This window comes from Gekko japonicus, unplaced genomic scaffold (assembly GCF_001447785.1).
Source record: "Gekko japonicus isolate JY-2015 unplaced genomic scaffold, Gekko_japonicus_V1.1 scaffold751, whole genome shotgun sequence".
In the NCBI taxonomy this organism is placed as follows: Eukaryota; Metazoa; Chordata; class Lepidosauria; order Squamata; family Gekkonidae; genus Gekko; species Gekko japonicus.
Genome location: NW_015169196.1, coordinates 155,379 through 175,985, shown reverse-complemented (window position 1 = coordinate 175,985; position 20,607 = coordinate 155,379). Strand labels below are relative to the sequence as shown.

Sequence of the window (20,607 nt, the reverse complement as noted above, 5' to 3'; positions counted from 1 at the left end):
GACATATCAGTGGAGGATAAGTCTATCGGCTGCTGTTAGCCAAGACAGCTGGAGCCTCCATGTTCAGCAGTAGTATACCTTTTGAGGACCAGATGTCAGAGTCAAGCAACAGGATGTGGCTGTCATTTCCGTGCCCTGCTTTGGAGTGTTCAAAGCCGTCTTCCTGGCCGCTGCTGGAAACAGAATACTGAATTAGAGGGATGTTTGAGTTGATCTGTTCCAGCGGGGCAGTTATCATTTCCCCTCTTTGATGCAGGGTTCTTAAAAGAAGCAGCGACAGCTTCTGCTTTAGGGGATCTGTAAAACTGAGGCAGGATGAGAAGAAGAAAGGACATTAATAGCAGAGAGGAAAGGTATTGTTTTTCTACAGTGCATCCTTGTTGGTGCAGTCACATGGTGCAGTCCTAAACAGAGTTGCACCCTTCTAAGGCCATTGGCTCCAAAGGACTTAGAAGGATGTGACTCCACTTAGGATTGCACTGATAGTCTTCTCAAGGACTGCGTTTTCACTTCTTCCTTTCACAACATTTGGCTGCAACTGCGAAGGATTTATAAGGCCCTTGGCAGATTTTCCTGTGCACCATTTTACACCGCAATTAATACAGATTTATGCAATTAGCACTGTTAGAAAGAGACTCTGGGGCATTCTAGCCTGCTTGTCCCAATTATCCCTGAAGCTTGGGGTTTACTTATGGCCCAGTTTTGAATCCAAATGTTTTTCGTGTTCAGATTTTGGGGTGAGCGCACATGTGTTAATTTAGCAATCCATCCGGCGGCCTTCTTTGTTGGGGGCAGGGTGGCAACCGTTGCTCCTTTCTCTGTCTTCTCACCAGACAGCCGTTCCAAAGGGGTGTTTAAAGAAAGATGCATCACACGTTAATTCGGCCATAAAATTCCACAAGTGCTCAGATGTTCCTGGAAAAGTGTTGCATTGCTGTTTTCATCCTTAGCTGGTATTGTTACCACCGTGATATAATTTGTGAGCAATTTAAAATTTGAATAGGTCAGGAGCAAAGAAGTTTACTGAACTCGAAACTGTAGTCAAGACTGCAAAGAATGCAAACAGGGAAGGCTGCAGCTGATCTCCACACCACACAAACCAATAGCTTTTGGCCTTTCTAGAGTCCACCATGGCTTCCTTGGCGCTCGCTCTTCACAGGTGCTTCCTGGGACCTCGCCTCACCTCCACTCTCTTCCGTAAAAGGCAGTCTTTGAGGAAAGGAGGCTCATGCTGCATTTACGAGGCTGCAGTTTGCTCCTCCGGGCTGGGAGGAGAAAGCTAAGTGATAAACCTTTCCGTCCACCATTGCTTCCTTGGCGCTCGCTCTTCACAGGTGCTTCCTGGGACCTCGCCTCACCTCCACTCTCTTCTGTAAAAGGCAGTCTTTGAGGAAAGGAGGTTCATGCTGCATTTACGAGACTGCAGTTTGCTCCTCCGGGCTAGGAGGAGGAAGCTCTTTGCAAAACACCCTTGCCTATTAATTAATTTATTAATGGACTCATGCAGTGGGTAAGTAAAGGTTGTTTTTCCAGTTTCACTGAGTCAGAAGAACGGGCTGCAGGATGTCAAAACCCAAATGGCAACGGAGTCAGGACTCCTCCATGGTCCAGAGATTTTAACTCTAGGTCCCTAAAACAATGGTGCTAGGGGGCAGTAATGCTGCAGAGTGCTTTTCCTCACAAGCAAGTGGTTGCAGGTCTTCTTGGGATTGTGCCATGCAGTCGTCCGTCAGTATTTACAGGGAACTGCCACCATGTCCTGGCCTGGATAGCCCAAGCTGGGCTGATCCGGTTGGATCTTGGAAGCTAAGCAGGGTCGGCCCTGGTTAGTATTTGGCTGGGAGACCACCAAGAAAATCCAGGGTCACCGTTCAGAGGCAGGCAAGGGCAAACCACCTCTGAACATCTCTTGTCCTGAAAACCCTGTGGGGTTGCCATAAGTCAGTTGCAACTTGATGGCATTTCCCACCAGCAGCTTCCAAAAGAGGTTTTCAAAAGTGCTGGATTTCATCCATGGTTAAATTCATTTTTGTGGGTGTTCTGTAGGTAAAATAATTTGACCTTTAGACAGTGTTCACATGTCCCCTAACTAGAGGGCTGGTGATGGATTCCCATTACTGGCTTATTCAGAAAAACCTTTTTTGTTGTTGTTAAGCTACATCAGACTTTTTCATCAGCCTTGCGTAGTGCCCTCAGGGTGCAGTCGTAAGCAGAATAACGCCCTTCTGAGCTTCAGTGGACTTAGAAGGGTGTAACTCTGCACTGGGCGGAACCGTTCAGTTCCTCCGTTCTCAGTTTGCAAGTCCTCGATTTAGTTCAGTGCAACAAGAGTTTCCTGTGAAATGCCTCAAAATGCGCGATTAGCACTTTTTCCCCACTTAGACAGAAATAAGCCATCAGGAATGCGTCTCGGTGAAGCAAAATTGCTCCAATATCACTTTGCTATAGATTTTAGCTTACAAGTTGTAGCTCCTCACGGGGGCTTTAAACCAAGAGCAGCTTTTATTAAACCAGAATCCCTCCAGGCTTGCATTGCAAAAGTTGCTTAAAGACCAAAAGGTGGGATCTGAGCAAAGAAAGGCAAAGTCTGAGGCCCTGGCAGCACAGGCAGAGGTATTTTGAGTCTCGTGCCCTATAAGGTGTGCCCTACAACTAATGTCCTGGACAGGGTCTCCTCCTCCTGTTGCATCTCTGGCAGCCCTTGGCTCTGACTTAGTAGCCGTCATGGGCATCGACTTGATAGTTTCTCCCACGTGGCCTTTATTGCAGACACAGTTATGTTTTGCTGTAGCGAGGAACAGGAGATGGGCGCATTTGTAAAAAATATGCCATGCCTGTTTGTACAGTGGCCTGTAGGGGAAATGTTAGTAGTGGTGCAATAAGGGCTAGACAGTCCTTGGAAAACTCCGTATCAGGGAAGGGGCTATGGCTCCATGGCAGGGCTTCGGCCTTGGCAAACAGAAGGTGCCATGTTCAACCCCTGGCCCGTCTGGTTAAAAGGATCTAGTAGCAGGTAGGGTTGCCAGCTCTAGGTTGGGAAATACATGGAGAACTTGGTGGGCAGGGTTTGGGGGAGAGGAGGGACCTCAGCCTGGTAGAATGCCAGAGAGTCCACCCTCCAAAGCAGCCATTTTCTCCTGGGGAACTGATCTCTGTAGTTTGGAGATCAGTTGTAAAAGCAGGAGATCTCCAGGCCCCACCTGGAGTTTAGCAACCTTAGTAGCAGATGACGTGAAAGACCCTTTGTCTGAAAACCTGGAGAGCCAGAATAGACTTATTTGACCCAGATGGACCAGTGGTCTGACTCAGTATGTGTCCACAGTCATGTGCAGTGGGTAGTGCTTTAGGCTCAGAGAGCCAGTGTGGTTTAGTGGTTAAGAGTGTTGGACTAGGATCTGGGAGACCTGGGTTTGAATCCCTCCACTTGTGTCATGGAAGCTTGCTGGGTGACCTTGGGCCAGTCACACTCTCTCAGCCTAACCTACCTCACGGGGTTGTTGTGAGGACAAAATGGAGGAGAGGAGAATGATCTAAGCTGCTTTGGGTCCCCATTGTGGAAGGGGGGGTACAAATGAATTAAATAGATAAAGAAGCTGGGAATGAAGGCAGAAGTAGCAGGCAGGGGCACTGGTTTATGAGCTTCCCTCCCAGGACCTGCACATTCACGACAATATAAAATTCCCTTTCTCATGTTCATGCTTCTCAGTGGACCCTGATAAACTCCCACTGAAGTAACAGCTTCGAGCTGCCATGGGAACAAACCATCCAATTCATTTAAACTTTAGGCTTCTTCTCCCTGAGGAATTATGTGTGCCCTATTTATTCTACTTCATCACTTTTCTTATATGTCTGAACCTCTGACTGCTCACATCATCCATGATGTGCAGCTGCTAATTCTATTGATTTATGACGGGATTCGCACCTCACCTTTCTGCCTCAGCGCCTCCCTTTTCCTCTTACACTGAGAATTTACACTTGGAAGACTCAGGACAGAATTCATTCCAAACCTCTCTGCCTCAGTGTCCCCCGTTTCTAATCTTAAGAGAATAATTCTCAGTATGATTTCCTTTCACGTACCTGAAGAAGCAAGCTGTGACTCACGAACGCTTATACTGAAATAAACATTGTTAGCCTTGAAGGTGCCACCAGACTTTTGTTTCAATTTGCATCCAGTTGGCATCTTTGATGACTGATTTTTGTGTGTGTGTGGAATAGGAAAGAAGGATGTGCTGCCAAATGCATGCAGTGCTTAGTGCGAGTTGGGCAGCGCAGAGACCGTAGCAAGGAGATGTGTGAGGGTTGCACACACGCTGAGAAGGGCAGTTAGAGGTGGGGCCTCCCATTTTCCCTCCTGTCCAGCTTTGGCCAGTTTTTTGGCAGCTCCTCACTCAAGTCCCAGCTACTGACAATGTCAGTGGAATTCCAAGTTGCACATATTGCAGAAGTGAAACCTCTAGTTGAGATTGTCAAATGCCAGACAAGCTTTAAAAGGGAAATAGCAAAGCAGCTCTGCCTTTCCTTAGCATTCTAAGTTCTGTCACATAGACAGAGTATACAAATGCAATTTAAGGACCTGCTCTGTACTTGCAATACGTTGCGGACTGGATGGTGCTGTTTGGCCTGTGCAAGATAGGTGAGTGGATGGCTGTGGCTTTTGGATAGGGCACTTACTGGACACAGGTGGGCTCTCTGCCTTCCATCCATGGGAGTATCTAAAAAGGCAGTGAAATCATATCGATTAACACTCAGAATCAGATTTCTGAATTACTGAGTGCATGTAAAATAACCATTGGGCCTGCTTGAGATATCTGTTTCTGGCTCCCAGAGTCTCGTGCTGGGAGCTGTTATGGCTCAGAATAAAAGAAGGAAAAGACTCATCTTATGTGATTCAGTGGTTTGCATGAGTTTCCCTCTGTAACTCATTAGTGTCCTTGTATAGCAAAGGATGTTGCTTACAGCCCATTTCCCAATTTTTCACCCACTGCCAAGCCGGGGTGCTGCTGCCATCTGCTGTCTGATCTGTAAAATAACCTGATCACGAGAAATTGTTTAAACCAGGGGTCTCTTACCCGTTTGTTTGTTGTGATCCACACAGTCAAAAGCTTTAGCATAGTCAATGAAGCAGAAGTAGATATTTTTCTGGTACTCGCTTGCTTTCTGCGAGAGTTGGACTATAAGGAAGGCCGAGCGCCAAAGAATAGATTCTTTTGAACTATGGTGCTGGAGAAGACTCTTGAGAGTCCCTTGGACTGCAAGGAGAACAAATCAGTCAATCCTAAAAGAAATCAACCCTGACTGTTCCCTGGAAGGCCAGATAATGAAACTGAAGCTCAAGTACTTTGGCCACCAAATGAGAAGGGAGCACTCACTGGAGAAGACCCTGATGCTGGGAAAGATTGAAGGTCAAAGAAGACGGGGACGGCAAAGGATGAGATGGTTAGACAGTGTCATCGATGCAACGAACATGAAATTGAGCCAACTTCAGAGGACGGCGGAAGACAGGAGGGCCTGGCGGGAGATGGTCCATGGGGTTGCGAAGAGTCAGACTCGACTGTGCGACTGAACAACAACAACAACAAAACTTACCCGTAGATTGCTTTCTGCTATGACGTAGTTTGTGCATTCCCTAAAAGTTCCAGGGAAGATCTGCGCTAGGCTTTTGTATCGCAAGTTTTAATTTCATAGGATTTTTTCCCCGTGCCAGTTAGCTCATAGCTTCATTTCTAGTACTCTTCCTTGTCTCATCTTCTAAGACAGAACAAAACTTGGTAACCTGATAGGAAGGGAAGGGAGTAGTTCAGGCGATTTTCCATTACTCAGAAGAAGCTCTCATTAAAGGTAAGGTAGGTGACCCCTGATTTAAGCCAGTTGTCCTTACGCTTTTTGAGGTGGGTCCCACTTACTGTATTTCTCAGGGTTTACTGTATCCCCCCCCCCAGCATGAAATCTAGGAGCATCAGTACAACATTGGTCAAGTTACATCCCGTGTATAAGTCTGAACCTGACCTTCTGTTCCAATGTATCTGAAGAAGTGTGCGTGCACACAAAAGCTCATACCTCAAATAATACTTTGTTCGTCTTAAAGGTGCCACCAGACTCTAAATTTGTTCTGCTGCTTCAGACCAACACGACAGCCCACCTGGATCTATCTTATTGGTCAAGTTTATATTTTATTTTGTCAGGGCTAATCTTTATGAATACATAGCATTACTGAGCAACAAGCTGTAATGTAGAGCTGTATTGTGTGTTATGCAAAGCCAGGCTCTGATTTGCTGTCACGTTTTGTCTCCCAGTTGACCCTGGAGTTGCCAACCTCCAAGTGTGGCCCGAAGATCTCCCAGAATTAGAACTGATCTCCAGACTATGGGGAAAATAGCTGCTTGGGAGGGTGGAGACTATGAGGGACTGAGGCCGCAGTCAGATGGGCCTTCAAATCCAACTCAGCTGCAAGTGCCTGACGGATCTAAAGGGCATGATCAGACAGCAACATCTGGGAAAGGTCCTGCAGCTGGCAGCACCCTGTGCTGCCCCGCCACAGAAGTGGAGTTAAAAGACACCAGGGACAGTCTTGGTGACAGTCTATGGACACAAACTTTCCCCTGTCTGATTGCTCAAGCACGCTCTCATGCCATGGCGATGGTCTGCTCATTCCATCCCGACTCAGTATGCGTGTAGCTGCACACTCCATGGGCAACCCTCAGTGTAGAGGTGCGATTCCCCGTTTATGCGCATGGGAAACAAAAGCCAAAAAAATCCCACTCACATGAAAGTGGCATCTGATCGGGCAGTGACAGGCTGAGCCTGCAGCTACAAAGGATGTGTGATCGTGCAATGCCGTGTCAATTTCCACCGGGGAAAATAGGCTCACTTCCCCTCCGCACCAAATGGCACGTCTGACTGTGGCCTGAGAGAGACTTCTCTAAGGCTGGTGTGAGAATATATAACTGAACTAAAGTTTGATGCAGGGACATGTCACATGTTTAGCCACTGTATTATGGCTTGCTTCAAATGCCGCAACAAACCATAGTTTGCTGCTCTGGGAATGAATATGGGCAATCCTTGGGTTTCCACACTGTCTCCTTCTGCTTCCCACAGATATTTCTAGATAATTAGATCTTTCCAGTTTTGTAGGAAACCATGGTGTCTCCTGAAAACTGGGATTCCAACCCCAGTTTCTGCTTTACAGAGAAAGCGCAAGGCATAGTTTGTCTTTCCAGCTGTAAAACAACAAACTGTGGTTTGCCATGAAAGCAGAAATCTGTCATTATCAGGCCTCACACTAGAAGAGGACAGAGACAACTCCCTCAGACTCATTCTGCTCCCTTTTATTTGTCGTTACACCTGAACCAAACCTGTGTCACTCTAAAGTGCCTTATGTCACAAATCTTTTTCTTGTTTTCTTCCCTTCTCCTCCCTGATCACTTTCTTAATTTGTTTCCCCGGAGCTACTAACTCGCTTGGCATCTATTGAAAATCCAGTTGGTCTGATAAGTATGCAGCCCCTTTGGTTCCTCCCAGGAATAAGAAACAGCAAGAGAAATTCAGAGGTGGAAGTCAACACAAAATGTTTCTAGTTTCTGTAACATGACAAGGACAGAGACACCTCTGAACAGCAGCCGTTCCAGCTGAGCCTTTCAGTTCTCTGAAGCTGACAATGGCATCCCTGCTGTGCTTCAAATCTCCTCTTTCAGGAAGAGCTCAGGATAATCCCCGCCAGTAGCATGCAGTGCAAGTGACGATGGCCCTTCTCTCTTTTCAGCACCCTTACCCGACAGAGGACGAGAAAAGGCAGATCGCGGCACAGACCAACCTCACGCTCTTACAAGTCAACAACTGGTGAGTGTATCTTGGAGGAGGGGACAGAGTGGGGTACACCTAGGGTTGCCAAGCCTGTCTTTGGGAAATTCCTGGAGATTTGGGAGGGCAGAGTTTTGGGAACAGAGGGATCTCCATGGGGATGTGATGTCACTCTGGGGCTATGTCACCCGTAGTTTGGTGTAGTGGTTAGGAGCGCGGACTCTAATCTGGGAGAACCGGGTTTGATTCCCCACTCCTCCACATGCAGCTGCTGGTGTGACCTTGGGTCAGTTACAAATTATTTCAGAGCTGTTCTCACAGGAGCAGTTCACAAAACAGCTTTCTCAGCCCCACCTACCTCACAGGGTGTCTGTTGTGGGGAGGAGAAGGGAAAGGAGATTGTAAGCCCCTCTCAGACTCCTTCGGGTAGTGAAGGGTGGGGTATAAATCCAATCTCCTCCTCCTCCTCCTCCTCCTCCTCTCCTTCTTCTTCATGTTCATCTTTGTCTTCTTATTATTCTTATTGTCCTCCCTCCAGAGCTTCCAGGGAAACTGGTCTCTGTAATCTGGAGATCAGCTGTAATTCTGGGAAAACTCCAGGCTCCATCTTGTGGTTGGTAACTCCTGGCACACCTCCTGCTTGAAATTGATCTAGCTATATATCTAGCCTTTTTTGCAAGGCGTGCAGGGTACTGTACCTTTGCCATTTTAGAAGCCCAGCATCTCTATGAAGTAGGTTAGACCGAGAGTAGCCCCTGGTCATCTATTGTGAATTGAACTTGGGCCTCACAAGGGCTACTCCAGTACTCCTAATTGCTACATTACCCTGCTTCAAACATCAACCTCCAAAATCCTGTGGGTCCCCAAAGAGGCAGTTGTTTGATCCAGCCTGTACATTCATAAGAACATAAGAGATGCCAATGTTGGATAAGGCCAAAGGCCCATCCAGCCCAACACTCTGTGTCACACAGTGGCCAGAAATACCAGTGCCATCAGGAGGTCCACCAGTGGGGCCAGGACATTAGAAGCCCTCCCACTGTTGACCCCCCCAAGCACCAAGAAGACAGAGCATCACTTGCCCCAGAGCCCCTATCTATACCTTGTGGCTAATAGCCACTGATGGACCTCTGCTCCATATGCTTATCTAATTCCCTTTTGAAACCGTCCATGCTTGTAGCCGCCACCACTTCCTGTGGCAGTGAATTCCATGTGTTAATCACTCTTTGGGTGAAGAAGTACTTCCTTTTATCCGTTCCTTTTATTCATCCCCTCCTTCCCTTGTACTTTCATTCCATCCATCTCTTGCTTCCCAGTTGTCTGTTTTGGGCAGTAGCCTCTTTAAGTCCTGGGTCCCTGTCTCTTTCATTAATTCTGTGGGGCAGTTGGTTCCCTGGTGGCACTGTATACATTTTCTTTTTAATGCTCATAGGGACTCCCAAGCCTACCCATTGCCAACAATCTTTTCCCACGATTGATTGTATTTTCCAGTGAGCTGTGTTTAAAAAAGCATAACCAGCATAAAACAACAAATCCATACAAAGTAAAACATAAAAATGACCTGACACTATAAAATATTAATAACAGACATTTTAAAAGAGAGAAAACACTTAAATGGTGAACTCCGGAGCCATTTATCAAAAAGGTTTCTCTGACCGTCATAAACATTTTTATAGAGAGCTGCAATGAGCTCATCACGACTGTTGTTTCAGAAAACGCAAAATAAATTGACTTAGCACTGTGTGGACTGAAGTTAGTGACATGAGTTATAATAACCTAGCGCCGGCTGCTCTGCCTGGCCACCACCAAAGGATGTTGCTGACATAGACAGGGCCTCTTCAGTTGCCTTGGGATAAAACTTTTTGTCAACTGAGAAAAACTATCAGTCTCCTGATCTGCATTCCTTGGTATTAACAGTGGGCTGGATCTAGACTAAATTTTCCAACAGTGGAATACAGCTTTCCCGCCCCCCCCCCCCCCACTACATCCTGCTGATCTCCTTGAAACCCTGCCGCTGGGGGACATGAGGAACAATATGAAGGGAGTCTGCGGTGGGAAGGAAGACATCAATGTAAATTGCCAATTGAATCTCCTTCCATGGATGCAGAATAATGCACTTTCAATTCACTTTCAACGCACTCTGCAGCTGGATTTCACTGGCCCATTCTGCATCTAGCATTTGGGCTGTTCTACCAAAGCCACATTGGAACATAAATTCCCCTTTACATTGCATGCCACTTTCACTTTGGTGGTAGGATTTAATGGAAGCCTCCACACTGCTTGTTGGCTTCACTTCCTCTGATCTCTGTTTTATGGTACTGTCTGCATAGATTTTATGGCCATTTTATAGCTGTTCAGAGGTGACTCTGCAGTCAGTATGGCATTTGAATGTGGTTTTGAGCCTCATCTTTTTCTGTTTCCTTGTGGGTTTGGTAAAACAGCAGGGCGAATGCTAGATGCAGAATGGGCCAGTGTGTGAAATGGGAAAATCCACTTGCAAACAATCACTAAAGTGCCTGGAAAGTGAATTGAAAGTGCATTATTCTGCATGTACAAAACCATTATAGTCTGGATCCAGTCCAGTGTTATTTCTTTGTATGATTTTTTCCCTAAATTAACTATGGTGAGATACATTGATATAGATATAGATATACACACAAATGTACTTAATTCCTTCATGTTAACCATGTTATATATCTTTGTACTGATTATTTTTCATTGTTTTTCTTGTGTTTTTTACTAATGGTGCAGATATCGTTTGACTTTAGATGCCAGTTCTTATCACCATGAGGCTTATTTTCATATGCATAATAAAAGTGGGGGAGGGACCCAAACATTTAAAACACACACAGGATCTGGGCTCTGCTTGGCAGGCAGAAGTCCCCTGCTATCTGATCCCTTTTACCTCCTCTTCTCCTGCAGCTAAACTTTCTTTGTGTAGGAACCCCCATGTGGTTTCCCTCATACTGCTAAAGTGGGCTGGAGGAGCCATTTGTAGGGGGAAAGAATGGGTAGGGAGGAGGTAAACCCTTCCATTGCCCAAGTATTCCCCTCTGCAGACATCTCCAAGGCCATTTTAACCCATTTCCCTCTACCCACAAAGTCTCTGAGAACAGAGGTAAGTTTGGGGGGGGGGCTGGGGTTATTTGCAAAGGAAAATAGGTGGGCACAGGGAAGATTAAGCAACCTGTTCCCTCTCTCAATTTCTTCTGTACAAATGCCTGTAGAGAGAGTTATGGACACTGTTTGGTGTAGTGGTTAAGTGCGCGGATTCTAATCTGGGAGAACCGGGTTTGACTCCCCACTCCTTCACTTGCAGCCACTGGATGACCTTGGGCAAGCTGTAGTTCTGTCAGAGGTGTTCTTGAAAGAGCTCTCTCAGCCCCACCTACCGCACAGGGTGTCTGTTGTGGGGAGGAAAAGGGAAAGGAGTTTGTAAGCCGCTCTGAGACGCCTTTGGGTAATGAAGGGCAGGGTATAAATCCAATCTCTTATTTATTTATTTATTTATTATTTCAATTTATCCCACCTTGCCACAGAACTGGCTCAAGGAAGCTAACAACATTAAAAACACTAAAACAATAAATACATTAAAATACAATGGAGAATAAATACAACTGCCTAAGCAACTAAACAGTACTAATGATAATAATGATGATGGCAGCGTGCAATATACAAACAGCAGCAATAACCAGCCAGTGTTTCGTGTGGGCCAAGATATATTCCGGCGGCACATTCGTCAGTGGCGCTTTCACCAGTGGCCCAGTCATCAGCAGCAGCTCCTAATCAAAGGCCTGGTGGAAGAGCTCCATTTTGCAGGCCCTGTGGAACTGTAAAAGGTCCCGCAGGGCCCTGATGTTATCCAGGAGCTCATTCCACCAGTGTGGAGCCGCCACTGAAAAGGCCCTGACTCTAGTAGCAGCCAACTTGACATCTCTTGGGCCAGGAAGAGTCAGGCAATTCTGTGTTCCTGACCTCAATGCTCTCTGGGGCACATGTGGGGAAAGACAGTCCCTCAGGTAGGCAGGCCCCTGACCATAGAGGGCTTTAAAGGTCAAAACCAGCACCTTGAAACAGATCCGGTAAGCTATTGGCAGCCAGTGCAATGCCTTCAGTGCAGGTTGGATGTGGTCTCGTATAGAGAGACCCATCAGCAGCCTGGCCACCACATTTTGCACTAGCTGCAGCTTCCGGATCTGAGAGAAGGGAAGCCCCATGTAAGAGAGCGTTGCAGTAGTCTAATCTCGAGGAAGGGAACCAACTGCCTGATCAGCCGCAGATGGTAAAAGGCTGCCTTGGCAGTGGCTGCTACCTGGGCCTCCATTGTTAAGGTGGCATCCAGAAGCACTCTGAAACTCCTAACCCTCGGCGCTGGCACCAATGGCGCCCCGTCAAAGGTCGGGAGTGGGATCCATACCCCTGGTTTACTCCGACTCAGGCACAGGACCTCCGTCTTCATTGGATTCAATTTCAATCGACTCAGTCTAAGCCAGCCCATCACATCACAAAGCTCCAGGTCATCTGGGATAGTGTCGGACTGGTCGCCCAACAGCAGATATAGCTGGGTGTCATCTGCGTATTGATGGCACCCTAGCCTATGCCTCTGGGCAATCTGTGTGAGGGGGGCGCATGTAGATGTTGAATAACATCAGGGACAGTACCGCCCCTTGAGGAACCCCGCAGACCAGCGGGTACCTCTGGGATGTCTGCTCCCCTAACGCCACCCTCTGTCCCCGACCTTGGAGAAAGGAGACAAGCCATTGCAAGGCAAACCCCTGAATCCCAATGTCGGTGAGGCGGTGGATCAGTAGCTGATGATCGATGGTGTCAAATGCCACCGACACATCTAATAGCAACAGCACCGCCGTACCGCCTCGATCCAGATGCCTCTGGAGGTCATCCATGAGTGCGACCAGTGCTGTCTCCGTCCCATGACCCAGCCAGAAGCCGGACTGAAACCGGTCTAGCATGGAAGTGTCATCAATAAAGCTCTGCAACTGAATCGCCACCGCTCTCTCAAGTAATTTGCCCAAATAGGGCAAATTGGAGACCAGCCGATAGTTGGCCAATTCAGCTGGGTCCAGAGATGGTTTTTTCAAGAGAGGGCAGACCATCGCTTCCTTGACTGCCCCCGGGAACAGTCCCTCAACGAAGAACTTGTTGATAATGTCCCTGAGGGCACCTCATAACCCCTCACGGCCAGGTTTTATAAGCCATGAAAGGCACGGATCAAGGCTGCACGTGGTTGGGCGTACCGTTGAGAGCAATCTGTCAACTTCCTCAAGACTGAGTGGACTGATATAATCCAGAATAGAACCAGAAGACGTGCATGGAGCCTCGAGTTCACTCACTGTCTCAACTCTGGCAGGGAGATGGCAGCAGAGCAGCAGGACTTTATCTGCAAAATAGCTCACAAAAGCCTCACAGCCAATATCCAATTCCCTAGCATTTGGTCTGCCCTGTGGCAGCTCTGTTAAGAACCGAATAGTTCTAAATTTATTTATTATTTCAATTTGTATCCCACCTTGCCACAGAACTGGCTCAAGGCAGCTAACAACATTAAAAACACTAAAACAATAAATACATTAAAATACAATGGAGAATAAATACAACTGCCTAAGCAACTAAACAGTACTAATGATAACAATGATGATGGCAGCGCGCAATATACGAACAGCAGCAATAACCAGCCAATGTTTAGTGCGGGCTGAGATGTATTCCGGCAGCACATTTGCTCTGCGAACAAGCCAAAATATGCTTGCCGCCCAAACAGGGTTGGGGTGACACATTCACCCGGGCCTTCAGGGCAAGGTGGTCCGACCACGGCACTGCCAAAGCAGTGATCCGGTCCACTGTAACCCCCACCATGAAGATCAAGTCGAGCGTATGCCCAACCCAGTGAGTGGGGGCTGTTACAAATTGGATGAGTCCTAGCGCCACCATGGACAACACCAGGTCCATCACCGGTACAGAGGCAGCATCGTCAGCATGGACATTGAAGTCGCCCACGACTATCAGCCTAGGGTATTCCAATGCCCAGCCCGACACCGCCTCAACCAGAGATGGCAGGCTATTGGTTGGTGCGTTAGGCGGACGGTACACCAGCCAAATAGCCAAACTCTCCCCGGCTTCCCGCACAAGGCCTGAGCACTCAGTACTCTCAAGCTTCAACGGCGGGAGCGCCCTGAAGGAGTAAGCCTCCCGGATAAATAGTGCCACTCCTCCCCACACAGTCCGTGATTGGTGAAGGACCGAGAATCTGGGCGGAGCTAACTGGGAGGGTGCTACTTTCTCCCTGTCTCACATCCAAGTCTCAGTCACGCACAGTCTTCTTCTTCTTCATTATAAATCTCCAGGATTTAGTCAGTACCAAATGTAACCACAAGGAGGCATATTTGAAAAAGAAAATTGACAAGTAATCAGATTCTGGATAAGGCTAATGATTGCTCTCTCTCTCTCTCGCTCTCTCTCTCTCGCTCTCTCTCTCTGTGTGTGTGTGTGTGTGTTTCTCAAATGTACAGCCTCAATGGAACACAAATAGATCCTAGACATTAAAAAGAAACTTTTAGACCCTAGTAGCTTGCAACCCTGCTCATTCTGGGTTTTACCAAGACTGGGGATTTGTTACATGGGGGTGGGGATGAGATGGAGAAAAGGTATGAATGAATGTTTACTTCTGGTAGTTTATGATCTCAAAAATAAGATTATGTCTTAAAGTCACTTTGTACAATCTGTAGAATCTGGGGCCACAGCTTAATGGCAGTGCATGCTTATATGCAGAAGGTCCCAGGTACAGGGGGTTGTTGGAAGCTCGCTTCATTTGGACGTCTTAGGGACAGGAAACTCTAAAATCAAGGACTGAATGCCAAGACCTATGAAAGAGCCTTAGCGATCAATTTGATTTTGAAAGTGCTTCTACTTTCTGTATTGTATTAGCAACATTCAGAAAAACATATTGCTGACTAAACTGTAATTTCTCTGTGTCAGAAAGGCCCCGGTCACACAGGCCGGATATCGCGGGGGGGAGGCGTGGCTAATTGCCCCAGCGCAGTTTGATGCGCAATTATGCGATCAGACGCGCCGGCAGCACACCACGGGTCCTTCCCTCGGCGCCGGCGGGTAAACGAGGGACCGGAGGAGAATGCTGCGCGCTGGCACAATCACACCACAGGCGTCTGGAGGCAACCCGTGGCAAACGTTTACTAGTACCTTGGAGGTACTAGTTTTTTAAGGCGCATTGTCGGCGGTAAGCCACCCGTGTGCTCCACTTCCCAGATGTTGGGGTGCGATCGTGCCCGGATAATCCGCCCACCATCCATGCCTCTCCCGCAGCAACTTTGCCGTGTGACCAGGCCCATAATATATCACAGCATCTATATAGTTGGAACATAAAAAAAAATTCAGCATGAAACTGAAGCAAAAACTCACCTTGTATCTGAAGAACTGAGCAGTGACTCAGGAAAGCTCCTACCCTACCACAAATTATGTTAGTCTTTGAGGTGCTGCTGGACTCGTAACTCTTTTCTACTGCTACAGGCAGGCTAACAGGGGTACCCAGCTTGATCTATCACCTTGCAATGGAAATGATTCAAATAGCTCCACCTTGTGGCTATTTATTGGCAGACCACCTTTGAAATTCTTTTAGTGGGTGCTAACACTCTTGCCCCGAGCCAAGCATAGGAATGAATCTTAGCTGTGTTAACTGTTTGTCTCCGTCAGACAGCCTGTCTTTTAAATCATGCTGTCTCCTGCCCTGTCTGAGCCTCAGCCCATCAGCTGGCTCCTGTTTTTCTGGCTTTAGGCAGCATGGGGACTAGGTTGTCAGAGGACACTGCATAAATCCTAGCACCTCTCTTTTTAAGAAATTCATGATCATACCATAGATAACAAATTTGCTAACACAGTTTTCAGTTGTGTGTGTGTGTGTTTTAAAGAAGAATGAATGCCTTTAAAAGAATATCTGTGCTGGTAAAACGAGGTTTAAAGTCCAAAGCAAAATCAAAAATCACATAGTACCTCTTATTAGGACCAGCCATATTGACACAAAACAGTATACAAGCTTTCATGTTCTCTAGAACGCTTCATCATAATGGATGCTTAACCACGAGAGGGAGAGGGAGAAAAAACACATTTGTCAGGCCATGTTTTTAAAGCCTTTTTATCTGCATCCTATGGGATGCTTAGCTGACTCCAGTGGGAACCGGATGTGGCTACTGAATTTCAGGTGGTGTCCCTTGGCATGCTTAAACTCCACCTGCTAAGATGTAAGCCAGTTTGGTGTAGTGGTTAGGAGTGCGGACTCTAATTTGGGAGAACCAGGTTTGATTCCCCACTCCTCCACATGCAGCTGCTGATGTGACCTTGAGTCAGTAACAAGTTCTTTCAGAGCTGTTCTTTCACAAGCAATCCTCAAGAGAGCTCTCTCAGCCCCACCTACCTCACAGGGTGTCTGTTGTGGGGAGGGGAAGGGAAAGGAGATTGTAAGCCGCTCTGAGACTCCTTTGGGTAGTGAAGGGTGGGGTATAATTCCAATCTCCTCCTCCTCCTCCTCCTCCTCTTCTTCTTCGCCAAATAAAGAGGTCTTGTTTTGCTTTGAAAAGTGTGTGTGTTTAAAATAAGGACTCGCATGTTTATCAATTAATTGGTTACATTCACTCATTAAATTGTTTTAATTGATTAAAAGAGTGCCCTTGATTAAGTGACAGGTTTTTAAAATTTTATTTTGTTCTTTTTCATACAAGTTCTTTCATACACCCACACCAACACACAGCCAAAATCCTACCATTCTTCAAGCCGGCCCTTTAGCCACAGGCTGATCTTTGATGGCACAAATTGGTCAGAATAGGTGGCGTGCTTGAGAACTAGATGCGGTGGCTCAAGCGGTTAAGACGCTGAACTGCAGGCTGGAAGATCGGTAGTTCAGCAGTTTGAGACCCGAGTGCCGCATGACGGAGTGAGCTCCCATGTCTGGTTCCAACTCCTGCCAACCTAGCAGTTCGAAAGAAAGAAATTGCAAGGTGGGAAGGTAACAGCGTTCCATGCGCCTTGGCATTTAGTCATGCCAGCCACATGACCACAGAAACGTCTTCGGACAGCGCTGGCTCTTCGGCTTTGAAACGGAGATGAGCACCGCAACCCTAGAGTCGGATTCGACTGGCTTTCGAGCAAGGGAAACCTTTACCTTTGAGAACTAGGAACCTGAAGAAGGTATTGGCAAAGGAGACAGAGGGCTTTTCTCCATTCTTATTTTCCTTGTCTGTAAATTCCTGTTTCTGGGGGAGGAGCTCTGTTCCACACGTGTTTTGCTCCCTCTAGTGGCCGGTTTGATATTGCACCCTCTTTTTTTTCTTTCCCTGCAGATTTAAACTGCAGGTCATGCTGGACATGTCGGTGTAATATCAAATTGACCACAAGAGGGAGAAAAAATGTGCAGAACAGGAAAAAATATGAAGAGACGGGAACTTACAAGCCAGGAAAAGCCCAAAGAACTGAGGAAATAAAGGGACAAACGGGCCCCAAGAATGGGAGAGGCTATAAGGGGAAAGGAGGGGGAAAGACAAAAATACTGGACCAAGAGAGTGATTCAGAGGCCCGAGGGACAGCATGAGTTGTGGAACTGAGAAAATAAAAAGCCAACCAGAAAGAGAAGCTCAGGAATTTTTTTACACAAGACATAAGGATTTGAGGGTCTGTAGTCTGGATAGGGTTGCCAAGTCCTTTATACTCACCGGCGGGGGACTGTCCCTTGGCTCCAGGAGTTGCTGCGTCATCACGTCACATCCGGGTGACATGCACGCCAGGGTGGGGTTTCCCCCGAGGCCCGATTCCGCGGCGGCGGAAATCGGGCCTCCAAAGCGGGGGTTTACCCGCCACCCGCCCCCACTTGGCAGCCCTAAGTCTGGAAGAGACTTTGTGGGTCCTTTGAAGTCTGATCTTGATTTCAGTATGAGCAATTGTTTACAAGGCTGGGTTTTTTCCCTTCCGAATTGCTTCAAATGGAAAGGATTGGAAATGGAAAGACCTGCATCATTTCATGCTCTTCTTCTTTTCTCCCTCTGGAAAGGTTTATCAATGCCCGGCGACGTATTCTGCAGCCCATGCTTGATGCAAGCAATCCCGATCCGGCCCCCAAAGCAAAGAAGATCAAGTCCCAGCACCGGCCCACTCAGAGATTCTGGCCCAACTCCATTGCCGCTGGCGTGCTGCAACAACAAGGAGGGAACCCCGGTACTAACCCCGATGGTAAGAATGGGCATTGGGGTGCAGAGATGCATGTCGTTTTGGACAATACAATTGCTGACTATTCCACCTCTTTTTAAGGTTGGTCTCTCTCTTGCTCTGTCAAATCTGGTCTACCACCTAGGATTCTCAGGCTATGCCTGGCAATCATCAGGACCATTGGGGGTACAGACATGGAGGGCACAGTATCCGGGGGGGGAGGTTGGGCCCCATTCATGGGCCCCATCCTGGACTTTTGCCCAGGGCCCCAGAATGACAAATACTACTCCTGAAGTTGTCATGGTACCCACTGGTGTGTTTCCTGATGCATACCTACTTTTGGACTATTGGAGATAAAACCTAAACGTTTTTGAGTTGAATGGGGGATGGGGACTGGGAGTTTTCGATAATTCCCACTAGTAGTGTTCTCAGCACCGTGTTGGCAAATGCTGGAAGATCTGGTGGGAGGTGCCTGGAGAGGGGGGTGCTTGGGGAGGATATGATGTCACTTCTGGGTGATGCTAAAGGCTGCATTTCCTAGTCTCTGTGGTTTTTATCACAAGGGCTAGGGGAAATTCCTAGAATGTCACCATGTGAAGGCCATTTTTTCCTCCCACACCTCAGTTCCTGGGGGTGGGAAATAGGGGCAGGTAAATGGGAGGCCTACTCCTTACCCTCAGACTGACTAGTTGAACTCTAAAGCTGATCTCAGGCAGGTTCATCAAAGCTGTGTGTCCTTGACTTGGCCACAGGCACAAATCCCACATGGCAGCCATTTTGTGACTGGGCTTGTTCCCATGGCAGCCATTTTCTAGGGCTGCCTCTTACCCTTTCTTAAAATTCCCTAAGTGCCTGCAGGCTCAACAGTGTTTGGGACTGCTGTTTTAGTTCTGCTTTATGTAAACTGAGTGTGCTTCAAGACACACCAAAATGTCCCGGCAGCTGCACACTGTAGCAAGAGGTGGGTAGTGATGGTCAGGGTACCTTCTAGGGATGCCTGCCTGCCATTACGGACCTTCTCACAAGCTTCCAAGGAACCCCAAGATTTCTCTCCAACACAATTTGAAAACCACAGGCTTGAAGGTGCCCGATTTGGAAGGCAAGCCGTATTTAGACTTGGAAATGGGCTGGCTGTTCAGAGTTCCTTGGAAGAACAAGTGGGGTTGAGGTAGGTTTGCCAACCTCCATGTGGAGCCAGGCCTGTCGCTACAGTGGGGCATTTCGGGGCCTGGCCCCCTGACTTCCTACCAAGGCCCCCTGACTTCCTTTCGGCCCAGACCCCCTGACTGCAGCAGCCACCATGAACTCCCTTGTGCTGCTGTTGCTGCTGCTTTTCCCTGCCTCCCCCCTGTGCCACACCTTTCTCCCCTGCACCGCACCAATCAAGGTATTGAATAAGCCAGTGCCCCCCTAGGAATTTAAATGCCCCCTGACTTAGACATTCCTGGCTACAGGCCTGGGTGGAGCCTGGAGATCCCCCAGTATGACAAGTGATGTCCAGACTACAGAGATCAGTCCCCCTGGAGAAGGTGGCTGCTTTGGAGGGCGGGCTCTCGGGCATGGTGCCCCACTGAGGTTCCTCCCCTCCCCAGGCTCCACCCCACAAATCTCCAGGTATGTCCCAACCCGGAGCTGGCAGCCCTGGGTCCAAGTGTACCATATAATTAAAATGTATCTTGGTAAACAAGAGCTCTTAAGTCCAGCTGTTGCTTTTGTCCTAGGCTCCATAAATATGGACAACCTGCAGTCTCTCACCTCAGATAATGCCACCATCGCTATGCAGCAGGCTATGATGGCCGCACATGATGATTCACTGGACGGGACAGAGGACGAGGAAGAGGATGAAATGGAGGAGGAGGAGGAGGAAGAGGAAGAGGAGGAGCTGGAGGAGGATACCGAAGAGCTGCAGACCACAAATGTTAGCGACCTTGGCTTGGAGCACAGTGACTCCCTCGAGTAGCACATTGTGGTCTGGCGGTGGAGCCAGATACCTCTGAAGAAGCCCTGCTTGCCTAAATCGTTGGCCTGAGGAATCGTAGAGAGAGAGCCTGGACTTCTGCCATCAGTGCTCCACATCCCTGAAAAGACGTCGTTCAAATTCGACAATGGCAACCCTTCCTGCGTGCCCCGCTCACCTGTTGCAGGAATGGGGACACGAAGGCACATTTAAGAGACATGCCAAAATGTGCAAACTGATTATTTAAGTGAAGGACGCAAGTTTACAAGGCACATATTGTGGCCAGTCGTTCCCCCTCCCACCCCCCCACCCCTTTTGTTTTTGATAATAACAAACAGAAGTGTTTTTAGGGTAAGGCGTTTTCTGTATGACTGAATGTTTTATGGATGTTCTAATGCAAAGCCCTTTTTTTTGTGACATGCAGTTGAGAGGCAAGTCTGTTTTCATTTTCACTGCTTTTATGAGAGATTTATAGATGCAAAAAGAGAGAGAGAAGATTGATGGTTTTTAAGAAAAAGAAAGTAAAAGACTGTAACGATTATAAATATCTAGCTGTAGGGGGTGGGAATCAAAAAGTCTGCAAAAGTGCAAAAAATTAACAAGTGAACAGTGAGAGAACTTAATGCTGGGCCCAAGTA

The 20,607-nt window shown here is 47.6% G+C and overlaps 1 protein-coding gene across 1 annotated transcript in view; it reads left to right on the top strand.

Annotated features, from left to right (window-relative positions):
• The window catches only part of PKNOX2 (PBX/knotted 1 homeobox 2), a 184,042-nt gene extending 163,766 nt beyond the window's left edge, over positions 1–20,276 (top strand). Inside the window, exons 8-10 of the mRNA XM_015416319.1 lie at positions 7,760–7,836; positions 17,858–18,036; positions 19,734–20,276. Of these exons, the coding sequence (XP_015271805.1) occupies positions 7,760–7,836; positions 17,858–18,036; positions 19,734–19,972 (495 nt within the window). The 3' untranslated portion in view covers positions 19,973–20,276. The remainder of the gene's footprint in view (positions 1–7,759; positions 7,837–17,857; positions 18,037–19,733) is intronic.
• Positions 20,277–20,607: the final 331 nt, after the last annotated feature.